Here is a 21,703-nt window from a genome sequence, read left to right as displayed (position 1 = left end):
TTAAAAAAATAACTTTCAATCACAGGCAGTCCCAAGAACAAAACATTGATGTAAATAATTTGTTTTGTTATCCTTACTGCATACAGTTCTGTTTTGCTGTACATTTCTAGTAAGGTTATTTCATCGAGGATCTACTGGTACAATATACCAACAAATGCATGCCAAGTATTTTTCCATCCAGCTTTCCTACTCAGTCAATAAGCTCATGGTTTGATTATGGAGGTAGAGATTTTATGAATCTTGTCTCCACGGGACCACATGAACTTCATGTCCTTAGGGACATATCATCTCCCTTAGGGGTGTAAATGTTTGGATTTTGGTCTCACTTAGGGTGTTCAGGACAAAACACCAATATGTTAAGCTGTTGAGGTCTTGTTTAGGGCTGCACATGAAAAAATAAAAATGCTATCATACTGTGTTGGCAGTCTAGACTGACTGATCAGACATGGAAAATGGTATCTTTTGGGGGTCAAAAAACCTTAAGCCATGCCCAGACCGGTCCCTTTTGGATTGAAGTGACCAGGTAAGGGGTTAATTAAAATTAAGAAAAATCAGTTCTTGCAATTTTTAGTGGTTTAAAACAATATTTTTGGTTAATTGTCAGCCCAAGCCAGTTGTCACAGGACCTAAGAGACCACGAGGAAGACCACGAAAATGGGTAATTTATTAAATAATTAACACCAGTTAGTGTATTCAATGATAAAGTGATTGACACTTAAATTAAGTGAGTGACTGATTAACTGACTGAATGACCGACTCATTGACTCACCGACCAACCGACCGTCCATTTGTCCGACCGTCCGTCTGTCCATTCAACCGACTGACCGATGACTGACCAACCGATCACAATAACCGCTTTAAGCTGTAGAAGAACTAAAAAAAAACTGAAAAGCCAGTAAGGGCATGAAATGGAAGCATGGGGCATGGACAAAACTGGAGATGAAAATGGATTGCATTTGGGCAAACTTGAAAAACACAGGTCCAACTTTTTCCAGTATATCTCAGTTTGTATAAAAATTATCTAAAATACTGTGAGCTACCCCCTTTAAGCAACGCATGTAATGGGCCCATTGCATAAAATGGTCACATGGTACATAGTTCATTATGCTGGATGGCAAGCTTATTATCATTAATGCACTGGGACATCAAGCTTTCCTGTTTAAAAAATGTTTTGTTTTTGAGGCTGTTTCACTCTTTTACAATTCAGCAAGGCGTATTTTGCACCATGCTATTGTTTTATGCAAAGGGCCCATTGGTACCAATAACAATACTTGTCTGTTTGTTCTACTTATAGCCTCCCCCTGACACATCACTACCAAAACGGAGCAGGGGAAGACCTAGGAAAAATGTGAGTCAGTTGTAATGTAATAAAGTGGGATACAGCAGAATTCTGATTTCTCACCCCTCGGTTTCTTGAACCTCCCGATTTCTCGAAGTAATTTTCATTTCCTTTGGAGGTTTAATTTGAGAAATCGGGATTCTACTGTAATAATTTTTTGTAAGTAGCACTGGATGTCTAATATAACTTGGTTAATGGTTTCATAAGGGTTAACTGAGAACAGTCCTGAAGATGTCAAAACTACTCTGGTGTGCATCAAATTTTTAACTCTCTACTTGGTGTTTGGAAATGTGATGAAACACTCTTTCTTGTGTTACCATATTACCTGAAAAGTACCTGACATATTACCTGAAAGACTCCACCCAGGCTTGAACATTGACTTCTCAAGCCAGAGTCCAATGTCACCACATGTGTACCTCCTTACAGAAGGTTTGACTGTAATCATAGTAATTTTTCTTGGACAATTCTGTCCAAGGGGGAAAGGCGCAACAAGGTTAACCCTATGTGAAGCACTAAGCCGTGAAACAAGGCCAGACCACAACACCAGGAACTCCGTGCCCTGCTCTTTGCGATAAGTGTGTGGGTTCTTTAACGTCCTCTGCTGAAGATGCAGGAGATGGGACCTTCAGTTTATCACCCTTATCCGAGACGACTAGAACATCTAACCATTTTCAGATGTCATTGCAAAGGCAACATATTCTCCTCAGTTTTTTAAACCCTAAATGTTGGTCCGGTCTGGGAGTCGAACCAAGACCTCCTGCACAATAGTCCGGTGCTCTACCAACTGAGATAACAGGTTGGCAGTTGTGCTTTCTCTTGCAGGCCACTCCAGCTTTGGAGCTACCAACTATGGTCAGCATGGCAGCAGATCCAACTGTGCCAAATGCACCAATAGTAGCTGCACCAATTGCCACTGACGTTGTTCCACCAGATGATTTATTTAACAATGATGATGTAGACTGAGTGTGTCATTAAGAAATTGAAAAACCCTTGTGCAATATACTTCTTCTCTACAAATGTTGGCAGTATGAAGCAAGGTTAATGGATGAAATTGAGAGGTTATGTAAAGTATTATTTTGACAGATGGTAAATGAATTGAAAGATATACCAAACTAGTTTGGTAGAGAAAGGTATATATTGGTCGTGTAGACTACTTGCTTACGTAAAATATGTAACACTTAAAAAATTAATATTATATATTACACATTATGAATAGATCTTTGCAAATTGTGCACCGCTGTTTACAATGTAACACAATTATTAATATATGTATAGAGTAAGTCAATTCCAGGAATTCAGTTAGTTGGGAAGCAGTAAGAAGAACTGAGTGAAAAAAAGACGATTGTTACTTGGAGGGACACGACAAAAAGGCACTTTCTTTTGATCCTTCGGCCCAAGGGGAAAAAATCCCTCACCATGATTTTCTCCACTTGCTGTTCTTCTTGCTAATCTCGTTTTTCTTTTTTTTTCTTTTTTTTTTTTCATGCTGCTCCCAACCAACTTAATTCCTGGAACAGGCTAGTAAAAATTAGAATATAATAGATTGCAGCAACTTAGGCACTGGGAAATATTCCACATGCTCACGTAATAATTGCTATGCTAATGGCTAGGATAACATTATTCCTGACATCAGTATGGTGTCTGCTCATCTCAATAGATTCTCTGCGAATCTGTATGTTTTAATAATTGTTGGTTGTCAAGTTGACATTTGAGCACAGTAGATAGTATTATATTGCAATACCGGTAGGTATAAAGCTGTTAGAATTAAAATAATATTTGTCGCATATTGCCATACCATGTGTATATAAACATTTTGAATTTAGTATTCTCTATGCATACATTTGTAGAGGTCTAATTTGCTTTTTAACCCATACATGAGAATGTTAGTTTTATTAATATTGAAATTAATAGTAAAATGTAGTTCAGTGACATATTTATCATGATGATCCTTTCATGTTACTTGTTGAACTGGTATTAAACCAGAATAACTGGTTTATCAGGTTCATTATTGTGTTTAGCACCAGCAGTGATCAACATCAAACTTCTCATCAAAGATGAGTACATAATCAAGAATAGAGGTCATGGAAAATAAGGTAGTACTATAAGAAATCTTTGCAAACCAGTAATTAAGAAGAATTTGTATGTTGACATCAGGGCTTAGTTACCATGTTGTGTTGGCAGATGGTCCATATTCCCATTCAAAAGAACGACAAGATTTAAATGTTTAGAGGGGCTAGGTCACTCTATTTCTGGTGATTTTGTTACAAACAAAATCTATGATGGACTAGTGTCCCATCCAGGAAGAGGCACTGATAAAACTCTTAGCTGCCTTTTGTTACCAAAACCAGACTTTACTTCAAGCTAGTTGTGGCACCTGGTCCAAAAAAGGTTTGGCTTTAACAGGGGTCAAGTAGCAGCTCTCGCAAGGCCTGGCATGAATGGCTCATTACCCTTTGAGAGAATAGAATAAACAACAGGAACAATGCCACTAGCCCCCAAAACAATAGCTACTGCTAGATTAGAGGACCAGTCAAATTACAAGCTTACCAAAGTTGCTACACTTCTGCTTCAACATTGTCTTGTCCAAATGAATGTTTCATGTAGTCTACCTGGATAAGTTTCCAGTTCATATAAGAGACAGTAGACAAAAATCTCCAGAAAGAGTGTAACCTCACCCCTTTTATGTGAGATCATGGGAGACAACCAGATTAATCAGTTTAAGTACAGGCTTTAGTGTCAATTTTGTGTAGACTAAGATTAATCCCTACCATTAGTAAAGGGTATCTTAAGGTTGCTATTTTAAATTTAGTGATTTTATGAAAAATTGAAAATTGAGGAAATTGGTAATAAAAATAAATTGCTGACAATTGGAAAAATTAAACTTCTTTATTTTGTTGTTGTAAAAAAGTTAATAGTAACCTTATGATGCTCTTTTGTATGTCAAGGAAATTGTCCACATGGAACAATTTCCTGTTATCATTGCTGTTGTTTTGTGCGTTTACAGCTATCGTTGTTATTAGTTTTGTTACAGTTATCTGGAGAAGAGTTCAGAAAGTACCGTAGTCTACTAGCACCAAAATGTGCTTGTGACCTGTCTCTGGTCTGACATGTTAAAGTCCAAGGAGGGTTACAAGGGGAGGCTCTCAGGGGCGGATCCAGGATTTTTCAAAAGGGGTGGCTGTTTTCCAATATTTTTTTTTACTATATTGTTCAAGCCCCAGTTTTTTTTATGGGCCAGTTTTTTGAAAGTGGGAGTGCAAATTATTTTGGGTCTGAGGCCCATATTTCATGGAGCCATAGGCTTTATCCCCCTAGGGGGGTCTGGGGGCATGCCCCCCTCAGAAAACTTTGAAAAGTTGAAGCCTCTTAGACGTGATTTCTGCGATTCTGAGCAGCGTTATATAGCTATCAATTAAGTTATTAAACCACTGTTTTTCCTTAATAATTTGACAAAATATTCTTTCCTCAACTTATATACCTTGAGTTATATTTCGGAGAAAAAGTCTAATTCTTACAGAGAAATGAACAGTGATTGAAATTTAAAATTTGACAGGCCACGAACTTACAGGAAAGAACAGATATGCGGTTTTTTTTGCTCACCCACGTGCGTGGAAATTTTGAGCCCTTGGCAAAGTGGCCTGGGGACAACTTTGGCGACTTTGCTTGCTTGTGAAATCGCTTCGATGCGAAAAAACGATAAGAAAACTCGCTTAAAAAGATATAAATGGAGAAGAAAATCATTCCAGCAAGGCTAAAACAACTCTTGAAAGCTAAAAGGAATCTATTTTTTTAAAATTATACACACATGTTTTGTTACATTAAGCCAGAAGTTCGTAAAACAGGCTGTCAAAAATCTCCTATTTTGGAAAAATGGCCGTCCTTAACTTCGAACGGCCGCCTGACTATGAAAGTGGATGGACATTGTCCTTATTTTCTATTTTAAAAGTTTATTTTCATTTTTCTGGTGGATCAAGGGGGGTGGCTAGCCACCCAATCCACCCCCTGGATCGGCCCCTGGCTCTGCCTAGTCTGCATAGCTGGGGCAACAACAGTTAGATTGCAGTACTGTTTATTAGCTGTACAAGGTGGTTCTAACTTTTAAGTCTGTGAATGCAACCCTAGTGTGTGATCATTCAAATTTTAAGTGGTACTGTTTATTATGCTGTTCAAGGTGGTTCTAACTTTAAGTCTCTGAATGGCTGTGACCTAGTGTGTGGCCATTCAATTGAAAGGTATTGAGCAGTGCTTTAATGAAGCTTTTCAATACAAGTTTTGCAAAATAAGAAGTTAGTTATTAACCACAGCTAATTCAATCAACAAATGCACTGTTACTCATCCAAGATTTTGGGGCAACAAGAGATATATCTACTTGGCTTGATATATACACTTGATTCCTTCCCAAGATTACCAACAACTTACTGTTTAAAACGTTTTTTTTTTTTTTTTATCAAAAAGAAAGGACAGAGAGTCAATCATCTTTTCATTTGCTGTGTCAGACTGGTACTCTGGGCTCTCTCCAGGTGTTTTTGTGCTTGATTGTTTGTTTTATAAAGTAATAATGTTATGTTACCTGTGTGTGTGTTTTTATATGTACTTTTCATAAAAGTTTAGTAGGCCTTATTATGGTCGAAATGAGTAAAAACAGCCATGCTTTTTTTAAAGTTACAACTTTCCTTACATTGATTCTGAACACATTAGTGTTGATTGATTGATGTTGTTGCTAGTTTTAACATTGTACTATCATAAATGACCAAAATAAAATGAAGTTCTGACACGTAGTATGCGACTATTAATAATAGCCCTTCTAGATCTAGTGTCATAGAGTATCATCTCCGATTGATGACGTGTGATTGGTTGTCACTTGGGCAAAAAATTAAAAAACCAAGCAACAGCCAAATAGACATCAGCATGGAATTGAATTCAATGCTGATGATGCTGACAATTCAGGTTGAATTGTCCCCTGTAATGGGATGGGAGTGGGGCCGAGAGTCTTGTCGTGGTATCAGGCAGTACCATTCTTAACAAAGGTGATTTCCCAGGGGGAAGGGGGTACTCCCATATGGAACGGACAGGGTTGCTCATCAACTCACTAAGGGGTGCAAATTATTACAGATTTTGGTCTCACTTAGGGTGTTCAGGACAGCATGCCATTATTTTCACCTGTCAAGGTATCATTTAGGATTGCAAACCCTTCATACTGAGTTGGCGGTCTACACTTACCAGGCACGATAAAAGGCTTCTTTTAGGCTTAAGACACACCCTGGTTGGTCTACTTTAGGGGTTTAATTAAAATTTTACAACCCCATCCCTTTTATATAGGTGGGGGGAGCACTAGCCATTTCCCGAAAAGGCCAAAATGGCAAAAAGCTGACCATATTTAGTGTCAAGCTAACCATTTCCAAAAGTGGGAATCTGCTGTTACAAATTGACAACATCAATTTGGCTTGTTAGATAGCATTTTTTGTCCAGTGTAACATAACGTTAGAGAGGAAGGAATTCTGTTAATAAGATGTTAGCTAAGTATGTCAGCATGCCAATCTGTCAGTGGTAAACTTATTTTAGAATCCTTATTGTTTATATCTGGCTAATTTTTTTCACCTTTTGACTTTCCACATCCGTTTTGCACTACGCCCTTTTAATCTTTCAGAATGAAAAGAATTATAAAAAGGTCTGCAGTCAAGATGTCTTCTTTTCCAAGATACATTTCAAAATAAAATTGATGGGTGATGCAAGTATTCTGTGCCGTACCCTGCTAGTACAGTTCCTTCGATCTTTCCAAGACAGGTTGGGAAAGAGGAAGGGGAAGGAAGGGGACTCTCTTTCCCAACTTATCTAGGAAAGATCGAGGCGTCTCTGCTAGCAGGGTATCTGTACCAACATTGAAACAGAAAAATTCTAGGACCAAGAAAAAGGCAAGTACAGAGTACACAACACAGATCAATACAACTTAAGCTTTTGATTAGTTCTTAATGGCTAAGTTTTCTGCCATTTTGTAGAAATAACCAGTTTGCCAGGTCAATGAATATTTTGATGATGACTGGTAAACTAGTATCAGAAATGGCCAGCCAGAGAGCCATTTCTGGAAATCACCAGTAAAATGTTAAAGCATAAACAAATCCAGAACTTTCATGAACTAAACAAAATAAATTAACACGAATCTGCAACACTCAAAACTGCACTTTAATTTTTTTCTTTCAAAATAATCTATGGTCACTTTTCAAGCTCATTTTAAATAATTAAAGCACATCTATCACATAATTTATTTTTACCAAGCAGATAACCAGAGTTCATTTCACCAGGATTCGAAACTGTGGGCATCTTTTCTACAATTCACTTTTTTTGTTACTTTTATCAGCACCTGTTAAAAAATAAAACAGAGTAGCATTTTGTAAACAATAGCAGTAAAAAAATCAAGTACAGGGTACGGCCCCTTTCCCACTGTAAATTAAACGTTAGTTTATTAAAAGTCAAAAATGTTTTATAACATGGCTAGCAGAGACGTGCAATCAAATTCACTATATGTGTGCATGCGCAAAATCCAATAGTCCACACTGGTGGAGTGAGCAAATCGCTTTGCCAGAAAATTCTCTTTCTCGGGCAGGTTTTTGGCGCAGGTTTTAAAATTTAAATTTCCAATGGCAATGTCAGCTGTACACTATCGAGTTATGGTGCACTTGGAAAGTTTGGAGAGCACTCAAGAAGCTAGAGTTGCTTGAGGCTATTGCCTTGAGCAACTCTTACGCTTCTTTTGTGCTCCCCAAACTTTCTGCGTGCACCATAACTCGATAGTGCACACTGAAAGCATGAACCAATTGTTATTAATTAACATGCACAGAAAATAGAAATATTAAGATGGAGAACACTTGCCTTTTGAAGGGTCAAATTTAAGTGACGCTGAATTAATGCAGTATCGCTGGCCGGTTGGCCTAGGGCCATCCTCAAAAACATGGCCTAAATGTGCTCCACACTGAAAAAAAAAAACAAGCCCTATGATTAATATTTAAGTTACACCTGCTAAGTTCAGTATTACATGCATAACTACTGTATCTTTCTACATCCATCTTTTGATCTGCCGTTTAAAATGAGCCAATGCATACCTGTGTTGATTTCACGCAAATGAGCCCACAAGTTCAGAGCAAGTCTTGCTAGTGGGCTGTTTCGCACATTGAAAGATGAATGTTGATAAAAAGCCACTATGCACATAAAAATAATAATATGGTTTCTAAAGCGCCCCTTCTGAAGGGTCCAAAGGCACTATACATAACACACATAACACTGAAAGTGGGTGTGAACTATTTAGTTAATGATGTTAGTCAAGAGCAGTTTTCAATTGAGTGTCGTAAAACCAAAACCAAAGTAATTACTCTGGCCAAAAAGGACACAGACAATTCAGTAAACCAATGAAAACTCGAAGCAAATACATGTAGCTGGCACAAAGCGCGGGAAAACGTGCGCAAACGACTCACGATTGGTTTTGGTTTTAGTTCTGATTGGCTGAGAAAGTGGCGCGAGATTTTTAAGCCAATCACTTAGCATAGTAATGCAAAACCAAAGCAAACACAATTTACTTTCGACACTCAAGTGGAAACCACTCTACTGTCATGGTAGTTTGACTTAAACTCACATCAGCACACGTAACTTCAACCCTGGTCATTCCATGTGAAGTATCCATTATTTTCCTGACTGTTCCTTCAGGTGTGTCCCAGAATGATGGCCAACCAGATCCAGACTCAAACTTAGTGTCGGAAAGAAAGAGTTTCTTGCCACAAACAACACATCTGTACACACCAGGCTCCTTGTTATCCACAAGTTCACCAGTAAATGCCCTAAAAAGGAATATTATTGATCATTTAAACCATACCTATGGATACGCTTGTGGGCAATGTGGTTAGGGTGCTGGACTCCACATCAGACACATCAAGCAGTCCAGGCTTATTATGGTTGGAGTCATTGTGTTGTGTTCTTAGACAAGACACTTTACTCTCGCTGTGCCTCCCTCCACCCAGGAGTACAAAGGGGTACCTCGGGAAATTCGACATTGGGGGTGACCCTGCAATTGACTATAAAGCCCAGGCCAAATGAAGATGAGAGTTGATGGGAGTTCAAACTCTTGCTCCCATTTGGCCTGAAACTCTCATGCACTCTCATCAACTCTTGTGCGCTCTTATCAACTTTGGATGTGCAAAAGTTTTTCATGAGAGTTTTCTCTTGTTTGGGCCCAAGTTGATGATAGTCGACGAGAGTTGACGAAAACTCTCATGAGAGTCAATTGTCATCAACTCTCATCCTCGTTTGGCATGGGCTTAAGTATCTCATTCGGAGACAAGTAGAAATACTCCTAGGCACTAATACTGGTCAAAGTCTCTGCACTGTGTTCATAGGCAAGACATTACTCTCACAGTACATCTCCCCACAAATTTGATACTGGGGGTAACCCTACAATAGACCAGTATCTCATCCAGAGAAGCTCCAGTAGTAACGACACTTAGCCTAGCTGATCAGTGCAGACTTGACTTTTGTACAGTATCACTATTGTTTACTAGCTAGTTTTTTCCCTTTTGTTTTTTTACTCAAATAGTTGACAATGATGAGGCTCCAACAATTAAGGATTGGAACAATTTTTAATTTTAATTTAATTGCAGCAGCTCACCTCTCTGTCCCCCTCTGCTGGGTTACATGATATTCCTGTGGAGTAAGTTTCTCTCGAAGTTCTTTCTCACTAAATTTAACCTTGTAGGGTTCTTGATCTGTTTTGGTTGCTAATAGAGATAGAGTGGAAAGGTGATTTAAAAAGTTAGAAAATAAATGAGTATTCATTTCTTGGTAACAGACCTATTCTTAACCTTCTAGGAGCTGATTGCCATTTCAGCAATGAGCTCAAGACATTATATACTGAGAGTCTGTGGCCAGAATTTAGAATAGAAGAATAAAGAATGGCCAGAATAGAAGAGAACATGTCATATTTACTTATCAGTCAGAGCAGATGGCTACCTTTGAAAGACGACAGGCATAATAACTACATGTTCAATGAATGCTATACAAGATTACCCAAAGATGACTAAGAAATAGAATCTGACAGTTAAGTGGATGTCCTATGCAAGGAACATGCCCTGAAAAATTAATGTTTAACAAAATTACAGCATAACTACAACATCAGTGTTTTTCAAAATCTGTTGGTGTCTGTCAGCCCCTCAAAATGTTTTGTAGATGTAGACAGCAAAATATATTAACAGGATTAGCAGATAGGAAGGGCTGGTTCACCAGAAATGCCACTGACAGGTCCGGTTTGACAAAATTTTCAGCTGCCAGCAAAATTTTAGAAAATGATGAAATCCTTATTCATTATACTTCATGTCATTGATGCTTACTATAGTTTGTTTTCAGACTTATTACTTATAATTAAGCAACATGGTATGTGTGAACCAAAGTTTAACAATAAATGTAATAAAGAGATTTGAACTGAAATGAGCTTTTCTCCTGTCTGTTCTCTTATTTATGGTAATTTTTGTCATAAAATATTTGTCAAAATAGCCCTGAATTTACTCTGCAAAATGTTTTGTGGATCTTCAGTTGTTTTGACAATGTTATGACAAGATTATCTAGATCAAATATAAGAACAGATGAACAAAAATTTGTGACAAAAAGGAGTCCGAAATCAATACATCCATTAAAAACCTCAGTCAGTGCTCAGTCTGTGTATGACCAAAGAATTATATGTCTGGATTTCTGCCTTCAGAAAAGATCATAATTGTACTGTGATTTACTATGTTTACTGTGACTAACATTTAATATTTGGAATATATGCTACAGCTAAATGATTGCACTGTTCCGATATATGGAAATTTGTGAAGAATTGATCATGCAACACAATAACCCACTTTTTGTCCTAATTTCAGCTTGAAAATAATTCCTGTTTCCAAAAGGAACAATTCAGTGGTTTTTACTGAGAAAGTAGAAAGGTTTGTGACATTCTAAAGTTATATACATTACCTTTAAGTGAAAATTTTACCGGGAATTGCGGCACAGAACACTTCGGAGGAAAAACTTGCCACATGATTGCTAAGAAATACTACTATTTATGGAGGCCGGTATATACTTTTCAGGAAAAATAAGTTGTGACGTCATTAACCTCCGACTGGGCGTAGATTGTTCGATAATTAAGCTCAGATCAAAATTTTATTGTAAACACAACCAATGGATTTCAAAATTTAAACTATGATTCACGTGGCTAGACTAAACAAATTAATTTATCATCGACACAAAAAATTACTAAAACATTTTCAATCTCGTGCAGCATGCAAAAAGCACAAGTCAGTAATTAAGGCTTACAACTTACAATCATCCAGTCTTTGCAATGTTATTCGCTATGATCGCAGTTGCGAAACAAGCTAAGAAACATTTTTCGATCACGATCTTGCAAATTTGGAAATGAATGTTTACAATTTTGATAAATTAAACAGTGCACGAATATAAGTTATAAGCTGACATGTACTTATTAGCAAACAATCGTATATTTATAGTTGCATAATAGATCTCATTTGATAGCAACGATAGGTCGATCGATAGAGTTTTCCCGAAGTTTTCCAAATAAAATATTAAAGACGCTTCGTTTGAATCCAAAAAAATTCAACCAAATTGGTGTTACATGAAAACAAGCTGCCAAACTTTCTCACACGGCTGCAAAGTTTTGTGCAAACAAATGGCCTGCAAACTTACGAGCAAACATATCGGATTTTGCCCCAAAATATTAATCAACATCTTAATAGGAAAACTGCATCATAAAATTCATAATCCTTACCTTCGCTACCCATTAGAATTCTATTTACTATGTTCACTATGAAGACAAAATGACAACTTGTTAATTTCATTCCCTGGATTATTACTCAGCGATTTCACAGTTGTGAGTAAGAGCTGGGAACGAGCGAAGCGCTAGAGGGGCCTGATGGGAAGGAGAAGAAAAAGAAATTATCGAACTTTCCTTCTTTTCTTGAAAATGGCAAAGAAAATTGTTAACTTACCATATCTCACAAGAAAACCACACATTTGCAATTTTGACTATTAAAATACGTGCATTTTACAATTCCGCCGGAAATATTCAACCGTAAGTCTCCGGGGACCCCCACCCCCCCCCTCCCTCGGCAAAAGCGCGCCCCCCTTCAAATAAACGCCACCCCTTTCAATGTGTTTTTGTTAATAAACCATATATATTCTAATAGGCTTCCCTATAATCATAAGCGTCCTATTTATCTGAGCGCCCTATTCCAATAACCACCTGGCTCTAATTCCATCAGATTAAAGTTCACTGAGGGTCATTGAGGTCATCCATGCTTCGTATCATCTTCCTTCTAAACTGCTTATATTCATTCCCACATTACAAAAGAACTGTTATTTTCACTGTAAGGTTAAGTCTGCTTCCAAGCCTAGCGACCCATACCGCCGGAGCGTATCCCGGTCAGTCTGTAGTATGAAGCGGCTAGGAGTATTGCAAATCACTCCAAGATGGGGTGCTAGTCCATCATTGGGTTATCCCCAGCATTATTCAGTCTTCTTAGGTTTAAAAAATGTAAGCTGCAGTTGGATAACAGTTTTAATCACGAACAAGGCGTCAGCTACTTTTATTTACGTTAAGTTTTTGACAAATTTCCTCAGAAAATTATGTAAGACCCCTTGTGAAACGTCATCGCTTCTGCATGTATTACATGCCGTTTATTACACCTCGGTGGAGAGAGGCACTATAAGAGTTAAGTGACCCAGGCCAGGGCCCAACCTGTAATGGCTGTAAAAATCTTATTTCATCCATACAGTTTCCAAAGAAAGACTCGTCTAGTCTTCTCTCGTTGTCTTTTTAAGCAAGAGGAGAGCGAGGAAGAAGCATTCCTTTCGTGTTCTTGAATCCCCCTCACCACTCCTACCCGTCTTCTACGACTCTCCCCTTCCCTTTCTCAACGCGAAATGGTCTGATCCTTTTCAGATCAAGAACCATGGATAAAGTTACAGCTCACCCAGGGCACCGTCAGCGCTCAAATAAATAGCTCTCGTTGAATTCGAATGCGGAACCAGCGAAATATGGATTCCAACATGGCAGAAACTGGCGAAGAAAACATTTATTTCGAGATGGAGTCCAAAGCAGAAACTGATGCCGCAGAAAACTACGATGATATCGTTCAGGCGATCGTTGGTGAAAGCGCTCCTCCTTTACCAGGACGAACGAGCTGTGACAAGTGTATGCACGAAGCTAAGAACACTAGACAAGCTTTAACAGAAGTTGCAAATGCCTGTCACTATAATACTGTGATTATTCGACGAATGTGGTTCATTGTGAGCGTTACTGTTGCTGTTGCCTTTCTGACTGCTGTCGCCACACTGATTTTAGTGACAATGATGGTGATGGCACGGAATGTTTACTTTCCAACTGCTTCGAAAGATTGTGCAGCAGTACAGGGTAGGCTTTTTGATAACAACAGTCGTGGCCTCGTATTTAGTGCGTTGCTTTCCGGATCCAGCGACCCGGGGATCGAGCGCTGCCTGAGGTCACTGCATGTGTTCAGTTGTGCTCTTGGATAAGCCTCTCTCCATTCATTCGGGGTATAAATGGATATCAGAGATCTGCAAGGGAAGCCTGACAAATACTGGATGCCAACCTGTGATGGACTAGCATTCCATTCAGGGGGTTGCAATACTGGCAATAAAATATTCCTAGTCACTTCATACTAACCTGCGATTAGCTATAGGCGTTTTTTTTAGTAGGGAGGGAGGGAGGGCATGCTTTCTGGTTAACTTCATACCGGCTATGGAAACCGGGATTCGGCAGTATAGGCCAGTTGACCCGATCAGTGAGCTTTAGCTTTTGGTTCTAAAGCATGTCCTCATGTAAACATTTTTTTGTGATATATGAAAGTGTATGCGTAACACAAATGCAAAAATCTGCACGCGACATATGATATCATGACGTAAATTCTTAGGAATGCACCTATCCGGAGGTCACTTATTTGACATATAGTGATATACAAGTTGGGATTAGAAAATTCCGTTTAGAAAGGTTGCCTTACTAATAGTAACAGAAAGTAACACAATACACCAGTGTTTGTGCCATGTAAACATGGAAAGGGAGAGGAAAAGCGTCTGAAGAAAGCGTTTCCAGATTCTTGCGTAGATCAGGCGCTTTATGAAAAAATATATAATATCGTTGTGTTTTTGTAGACTTTATGTCGTTAAAGGGGCAGTGTCACCAACATTTAGTGCTACTTGAAAATCCAATGAAGGTGTTGGTATTAATAGGAAATCCACTAAAAGTGGCCTGGACTTGCTAAAATGTAGTGTACTTGTCATGAAAATTTTTAAACAGGTGTGTGGTCACGGACTGTTAGGAACGTAATGGCCTAAAACTTGAAAACGTCGGGCCGAAGTTTTTTTAAGTTTGAAAGTGTTAATTGAACAAAATCACATAAAAACCATTTAGTGCGGTTCATTTACACCTTGGAAAATATATTTATGCCTTTGTTTTGTTGTTCAAAGGCTATTCTGTAAAAAAATTGAGTGCACCTTATAATTCTAGCACAAGTCACACAAATACTTAGAAGATTTCTCAAGATTCCGTCCCTTTAAATCCTGATAACTCGAACCTGTAAACTAGCGAAAAGTTCGGCTTAATCGGAATTTAATGGCCGTAAAATAGAAGAAAAAAACTTGACCGATAATAAAAAACAAGAGCTCTTAGAGCTTACAACTGCGCTGGTCTCGTGAGCACTTTAGGGGAGCCATGTGGGGGGAACAAAAAATGCGCCGCCCCCCCTTATCCCCTTTACCTGCGTCGAACAATGTTGCGACTGACAAACAAGATGGTAGAAAAACACCTTGCGTGACATTTCATGGTTGACTAGTTCCATCCGAAATTAAATATTTTTCTTATATGCTAATGCTGGCCAAATTTAATTCCCACGATCCTGATCCGTGAAACAAAAAAATCTTTTAAATCAGCATCCAGTGTTGTCTTGAATTACCGTTTAAAGATTGAATAACCAGCTCCGAAAATGGAATATTGGAGCAAATAATTAAATCAAATTTGAGAAAAACACTAGACCTTAACACTAGACCTTAATTCCCCGGGGAATTAATTTAGCAATGACGTAACCCTTGCAAGTCAGGGTTTGTCTCAGTGGTTTTCCATCAGATTTCAGAAATCCTCTAGATGACACAGCTCCAACAACAACAAAAAATAACGCTAAAAAGTCAAACATTTCACACTTAACATGCTAAGTTTAGACCAGAGGATTTGTTTAGTTTCCGTTCGTAGCAGGTTTAAACCTTTCAGAGCATTGCGTGATTTTTGCCGATCAGTGCCTTGTGAAAGTAAAAATTTGCTAACGCCAGCACATTCCAGGACACAAACGTAATGTAAATAAATGTAAATTCTTGCCCGCTGAAGCGTATTTTTTTAAAGCGTGAAATTTTAGTATTCTCTTCGATTCAAACGCTTCAAAATACTTCACACTGAATTTTGTAAGTAAAGATTAATGGCTTCGCAAAGATTTGAAAGGTAGCTGATAATAGCTTTGAAAAATTACGTGACTCGAGGTCTAGCCGATCGAAAGTGAAACTTGTCATGTCAGCACATTCTTTTACAGCAACGTAATGGTATTTATTCACAGATTCTGGCCCGCTGAAATATATTTTTCTTTCGAGGCGTGAAAATTTAGAATTTTGTTTGAATAAAACGCTTCAAAATCGGGCATCTCACGCTAAACATGCTTATTAAGACCAAAGCATTTGAAAATTTCCCATTAGTAAGTGTTTTCTAGCTTTTAAACCTTGCGTGACCCCAGCCTGGCCGAGCGGGGGCATCAGTCTGGTCACTGAGAAAAAAAAAAAAAAAAAAAAAAAAAAAGGACGTGCAGAGCAAGAACTGCGCAGCGCAGTTAAAAAATACCTCCTTTAGGTGAAGCGAAAATGGTTGGAATCAGCACGCCTACCCCAGAGAGAGGTCTACCTGGGAGTCCTGGGTTGAAGGGACCACAAGGCCCTAAAGGAGCACAGGGTGATCCGGGCAGAAACGGAACACAGGGACCCCAAGGACCTCAGGGACCTAAAGGAACACAGGGTGATCCAGGAACAAACGGTACAAAGGGACCTCAAGGACCACAAGGAGCTGCCGGGAGGACTGGTGACAAGGGAAATCAAGGACTCAAAGGAGACCAGGGAGCCGTCGGGAGGACTGGTGACAAGGGATCTCAAGGAGTTAAAGGTGAAAAAGGACGAGACGGAACTGTGAAGTCTGGAGTGCAGTATATTCGCTGGGGAAGGACCACATGTCCTAGTGGTGCTCAGGAAGTTTACAAAGGTAAACGCAAAATATATACTACGGTTATTTACCTACCGTAAAAACTCGATTAGGCCTGCCGGCGGGAGGGGCTTATTTCGATTTCAGTCCAAATATCCTCGAGCCTTGCCCGTCTTCCCCAACAAAATTTTTGCCCGTACACCCATGACCAGTTTAAGGGCGCTTAAGCACGTCTTTGAACCACGTATCTTTGTGTCTGGCGCACTTTCACTCCCACTAAACAAACATTTAAAACTTGACATTTAAGATAAAAAGTCGATAATACGCTCCAAAGCAGAGAACGTTTGAGTACCGGTTGACGCCCATGGCTCAAAAACGTGTGTGCTTAATTTTTATTAAAAGCTCTAGGTAAATCTGTTATGAAGGCTAAATTGATAAAAGCGCTCTATTTTTTACTCAGGTGTTGTTGGAAGTGATCAATTCGATAACTATGGTGGTGGTGGGGAGTACCTTTGCTTGACAAAAAACCCAGCGTATACCAAGTACAAAGACGGACCCCAATCCCACTCATACATCTACGGAACTGAATACGCGATCAGTTTCAATCCATTCTCACCAACTGACGTTCACAATTACGAAGTCCCTTGCGTGTCTTGTTATGTTGCGTCACGTACAGCTTACATGATGATACCTGGGTTTAATGGCTGTCCCTCTGGTTGGCACGAGGAGTATGGTGGGTATCTGATGTCAGGACAATCTCCCCATAAGAAATCTCGTAATTTTATTTGCACTGATGTTGCGGCTGAGGGTGTACCTGGGACCCAGGCAGACCGCGATGGCGCGCTTCTGTACCTTGTAGAAGGAGTATGCGGCTCGTTACCATGCCCCCCGTACGTAAATGGTCGAGAACTGTCATGCGCAGTGTGCACTAAATGACAATAACAATTGCAGTTTAGAGTGTTCGTGGTGTAAGCCTGCACGAAATGCTAACTCTTTACCCTAACGATAAGGCGACAAACCACCTGGCACTTAAACACTGTTCAACTGTCTCACGTACAGTCGGGAGAGCAGGTTCTGTTTTTGAAAAATCTTCGTTGCAGAACTCGTTTAGTTTCCGATTTTTGTTGTCCAATCATAGAAGAGCACGAGCACCAGAGAGTGTTATGAGTAAAGAAGTACACGTCCGTACACTTCAAGAGTTTATTCTCAAGTACTTTTACAGAACATGTGAACTAAAGATCACGTGATAACAACAACTACACAGGACAACCAACTTATCATAACATCCCCCTTCTTAAGCTAGTTGGCTATCTTCTACAAGGTTAAGTTAATTCTAATAACAACTGGATCAAGCAGTAAACAACTCAACTGTTGATAATCCTACGATTACAATTCTTTCTACATAACATAATCCTTATGCCAACTCGGAACAGATCTGACCCGTGTAGAGCGACGTAGACCTGAGGGAACATCATTGTCAGGAGGGTCGTGTTCTGAGTTAGCACTGCCTGACTCTGCAGTTACACTAGGAAAGTTTACAATGGTTTCTGTAGTTACAGGTTCTGAATCATTGCTTATATCATCATCTATTGTTATAGGTGGCTCCTGAGTAAGATGAATATGTCGTCTATTTCTACGATACTCTTTACCAGTTTCATCAGTAATCAAATATGATCTAGGAGTCTCATGTTTACCTTTAACTACAGCAGGTGATAAATGTTTGTCACCTGGTTTCATAAACCTTACACTATCCCCTTCCTTAAGTTGTGGCAATGGTTTTGAACCTTGCCTATCATAGAACTCCTTATATTTAGCTTGACGCCTTTCTAGTAGTGCAGGAATGTCATGACAAATCTGTGGCACCAACATCCTAGGGTGAACAGGAACCCCGGTCCGAATTTGCCGACTGAACAACATTTGGTTAGGTGAATAAGGGAAATTGCTTATGGGGGTGTTGCGATATTCCATAAGACCTTCATTCAAATTGCACTCTTTTCTAAGCAAGTTTTTAACAATATGAACTGCCTTTTCTGCAAGACCATTAGCCTGACTATACTTTGGACTGGTTGTTACAATATTTATGCCACATTGTGTAGCATATTGCTTCATTTCTCTAGAGTTATAAGGCATGTTATCTGCAACTAGAGTTTGTGGGTATCCATGTCTTGAGAATATTTCATTCAGACTCCGAATAACAACACTGCTTGTTTTACCATTAAGCCTGAAAGCCTCAATATACTTTGAATAATAATCAATAACCACAAGGTAGTTTTGATTTTTGTATTCAAGGAGATCAGATGCAACTATTTGCCATGGTAATAGTGGAACTTCTCGAGTTTGCATGGGTTCTTTGGGTTGCTTACTCTGATATTTCATGCATTTTTCACAACTAGACACCATTTCTTCAATATGCTTGGTCATGCCAGGCCAAAATACTGTCATGCGGGCATTGGCTTTGGTTTTTTCAATGCCACAGTGGCTAATATGCAATTTCTGGAGAATATCTTTTCTCCATGCAGATGGAATGACAAGCCTGTTATCCTTGAGTAAAATTCCATCTGTATCATGAATGTCATTCCGCACATCCCAGAAAGATTTTAGAGGGGAGGGTACATTGCGTTTGTGTTCAGGCCAACCCTCTCTGGCATATTTGTGTAACATTTGCATAGTAGGATCACTGTAGTTAAGTTCTCGTAATTCCATCAACTTTACATCTGAAATTGGAAGATTGGTGATCACGGAATGAATGAAATGCTCCATGTCATGATGCATATCACTGTCAGTAGGAGCACTGGACTGATCAAATGCCCTGGAGAGAGTATCAGCAATGTAAAGAAACTTCCCTGGAACATATCTGACATTGAGATTGTACTTTTGCAAACGAAGTCTCATTCTTTGCAATCGAGGAGGTACTTTGAAAAGAGGCTTTTTGAAAATGCTTTCCAGGGGCTTATGATCCGAGAGCACCTCAATTTCTGCTCCATATGTGTACATGTTAAATCTCTCACACCCAAAAACAATTGCTAAAAGCTCTTTTTCTATTTGAGCATAGTTTGTCTCAGAATTTGACATAGCACGTGAAGCATATGCAACTGGTTGGTTCTGTTGCAACAAACATGCTCCTAAGCCACTTTTACTGGCATCAACTTGGAGTGTGGTGGGTAAATTTGTGTCATAGAATCGTAGAACTGGAGCACTACTCAAGACTGATTTGAGTTTTGTAAGCGCAGTATCGTGCTCTGGAAACCAAGCCCATGGTACACCACACTTAAGCAAGGATCGCAATGGGGCAGTTAATTCCGACATGTTTGGGATATACTTAGCAAGATAGTTGATCATGCCCAATAACCTTTGCAGGTCTTGTTTGCATGATGGGGTGGGCATATTGTGAATAGCAGAAATTTTTTCAGGGTCTGGTGAAAATCCTAACTCACTAACCACTTCACCCATGTACTTGACTTGGCTAACACGAAATTGAATTTTGTCACGATTGAATTTAATGTGGCGCTCTCGTGCTCTGGTCAGAACTTTGCGTAGGATCAAATCATGTTCTTGTTCATCCTTACCTCCAATGATAATATCATCAAAAATTGGTAATGCACCTGAAATATCACCAAAATGTTTTTCAACCATTTTCTGGGCCACTTCACTTGCACATGAAATACCAAATGGCATTCTCTTAAACCGGTATCTCCCAAAGGGCGAGTTAAACACGCATAAAAATGAGGATTCTTCTGTGAGCTTTTGGTGCCAGTAACAATTTGACATGTCAACAACTGAGAAAACTTTGCAACCGTTCAGCGTGTTTGAAATTTTTTCAAAGCTTGGAGGTTTGAAATCTTCCCGTTCTATAGCTTCGTTTAGATCTGGTGGGTCTAAACACAATCTCAGCGAATTGTTTGGTTTTTCAACAATCACTAAATTACTGACCCATTCAACCGGTTCTTCCACTTTGGCAATAATATCATTTCTTTCAAGGTCATTTAAAGTTACTTTGAGTTTGTCCAACAATCTTAGGGGAACATTCCTTTGTGGTTGAATGGTGGGAAGACTATTAGCCTTCAACTTAATGTTATATTCGCCCTCGACACATCCTAAACCCTCAAAAACATCCTGAAATTCATCCAGTAGGCTAGGTTTTGCTTGAACTTCACCCACACTGAGACCTATTTGTTCTACTTTGTTATTCAGGCTGATTAACTCTAGCTCTAAGCATGAGTCTAAACCCAGGAGAGGTTTCACATCATTCCGAAGGACATAATACTCCAAAGGAGTTGTACCCTTACTCTCGTTTACTTTCGTGTCAAGAAAACATTTGCCCACTGTGTCTAATTGGTACCCCCCAAATGATTTGAGTAACATGCTTGTTGGCTCTATACGGGCATTTAACTCATTTGCCAAACGCATGGACATTACATTACATTCTGCACCCGTATCGAGTTTGAAAGTTACAGGAACATTATTAACTAATAAGTCTGACTGAATGTTCCTTTTAGTGCTACCTTGAATTTCCTCGATGTACAGCCCCTCCACTGGTTCTTTGTCTCCACTCAGTTCAATTTGTACGTGACGAACTCTTCTTTCTTCCGTACCATCCTTCGGCTTGAGACAGCACCGAGCATAGTGGTTTCGCCCGTTGCATTTGAGACACGTGGCGCCATAGGCGGGACAATTTCCTCTGTTGTGAGACATGGCGCAGAACTTGCATTTGAGAATTTTCTTTGAGTCTTCCTGTTTGGATTTTCCTGTGTCGACCGGCGGCTGTGTTTTCTTTACGGTATCAATGCTGCTCTCTTCGGTAGTTGTGGGGGAGCTGAAGATTTTAGATTGTTCTTTGGATTGTTCCGTAATTCTGCATAATTTCATGGCTTTCTCGAGTGTTAGATCCGTTTCTCGTAGTAGTCTCTCTCGGAGCTTTGGATCGCTTATTCCAACGACAATTTGGTCTCTTATCAGAGATTCTTTAATCGCCCCAAAATCGCAGTAATCCGCTCTTCGTCTAAGATCTGTGACAAATACGTCGATTGGGCGACCTTCTTGTGCTGTCGTTCTGAAACGGTATCGTTCGTAGATTGTGTTCTTCCGTG

General features: G+C 39.3%; 3 protein-coding genes across 4 annotated transcripts in view; 2 read left to right on the top strand and 1 right to left on the bottom strand.

Annotated features, from left to right (window-relative positions):
• LOC144628639 (uncharacterized) overlaps positions 1–2,723 on the top strand; it is a 41,164-nt gene extending 38,441 nt beyond the window's left edge. Inside the window, exons 3-5 of the mRNA XM_078486782.1 lie at positions 605–658; positions 1,295–1,348; positions 2,162–2,723. Coding sequence (XP_078342908.1) covers positions 605–658; positions 1,295–1,348; positions 2,162–2,302 — 249 coding nt within the window. The 3' untranslated portion in view covers positions 2,303–2,723. The remainder of the gene's footprint in view (positions 1–604; positions 659–1,294; positions 1,349–2,161) is intronic.
• Positions 2,724–7,498: 4,775 nt separating this feature from the next.
• Positions 7,499–12,249, bottom strand: LOC144628638 (peptide methionine sulfoxide reductase MsrB-like). Of its 2 annotated transcripts, none has more exons than XM_078486780.1 (5): positions 12,138–12,249; positions 9,990–10,098; positions 8,964–9,165; positions 8,207–8,306; positions 7,499–7,697 (listed from the first exon to the last, which is right to left on the bottom strand). In XM_078486780.1, exons 1-5 carry the CDS (start codon positions 12,205–12,207, stop codon positions 7,663–7,665), a joined length of 516 nt encoding a protein of 171 aa, XP_078342906.1. In that variant the 5' UTR covers positions 12,208–12,249; the 3' UTR covers positions 7,499–7,662. The 2 variants fall into 2 exon arrangements, with proteins under 2 accessions (XP_078342906.1, XP_078342907.1); XM_078486781.1 differs by lacking the exon at positions 12,138–12,249 and adding an exon at positions 11,330–11,457.
• A 4,036-nt stretch (positions 12,250–16,285) lies between these two features.
• Positions 16,286–17,552, top strand: LOC144628663 (short-chain collagen C4-like). Its single transcript, XM_078486801.1, has 2 exons — positions 16,286–16,676; positions 17,077–17,552. The coding sequence occupies exons 1-2, from the start codon at positions 16,286–16,288 to the stop codon at positions 17,550–17,552; spliced, it is 867 nt and encodes a 288-aa protein (XP_078342927.1).
• The last annotated feature ends 4,151 nt before the right edge of the window (positions 17,553–21,703 follow it).

Source organism: Oculina patagonica, chromosome 10 (genome assembly GCF_052425735.1).
Source record: "Oculina patagonica isolate OP01 chromosome 10, crgOcupat, whole genome shotgun sequence".
NCBI lineage: Eukaryota > Metazoa > Cnidaria > Anthozoa > Scleractinia > Oculinidae > Oculina > Oculina patagonica.
The sequence above is the reverse complement of the archived record's forward strand: the minus strand, read 5'-3'. Positions and strand labels throughout refer to the sequence as shown.

Bases quoted from the DNA above. Each gene is read 5' to 3' on its own strand.
- LOC144628663 (XM_078486801.1), top strand. From the start codon at position 16,286: ATGGTTGGAATCAGCACGCCTACCCCAGAGAGAGGTCTACCTGGGAGT. The intron at 16,677-17,076 runs GTAAACGCAAAA...TTTTTTACTCAG, and splicing joins TGCTCAGGAAGTTTACAAAG to GTGTTGTTGGAAGTGATCAA.
- LOC144628638 (XM_078486780.1), bottom strand. From the start codon at position 12,207: ATGAAATTAACAAGTTGTCATTTTGTCTTCATAGTGAACATAGTAAAT. The intron at 10,099-12,137 runs GTAAGGATTATG...TATCTCTATTAG, and splicing joins AATTCTAATGGGTAGCGAAG to CAACCAAAACAGATCAAGAA. The intron at 7,698-8,206 runs GCAAGTGTTCTC...ATTTTTTAACAG, and splicing joins TAAATTTGACCCTTCAAAAG to GTGCTGATAAAAGTAACAAA.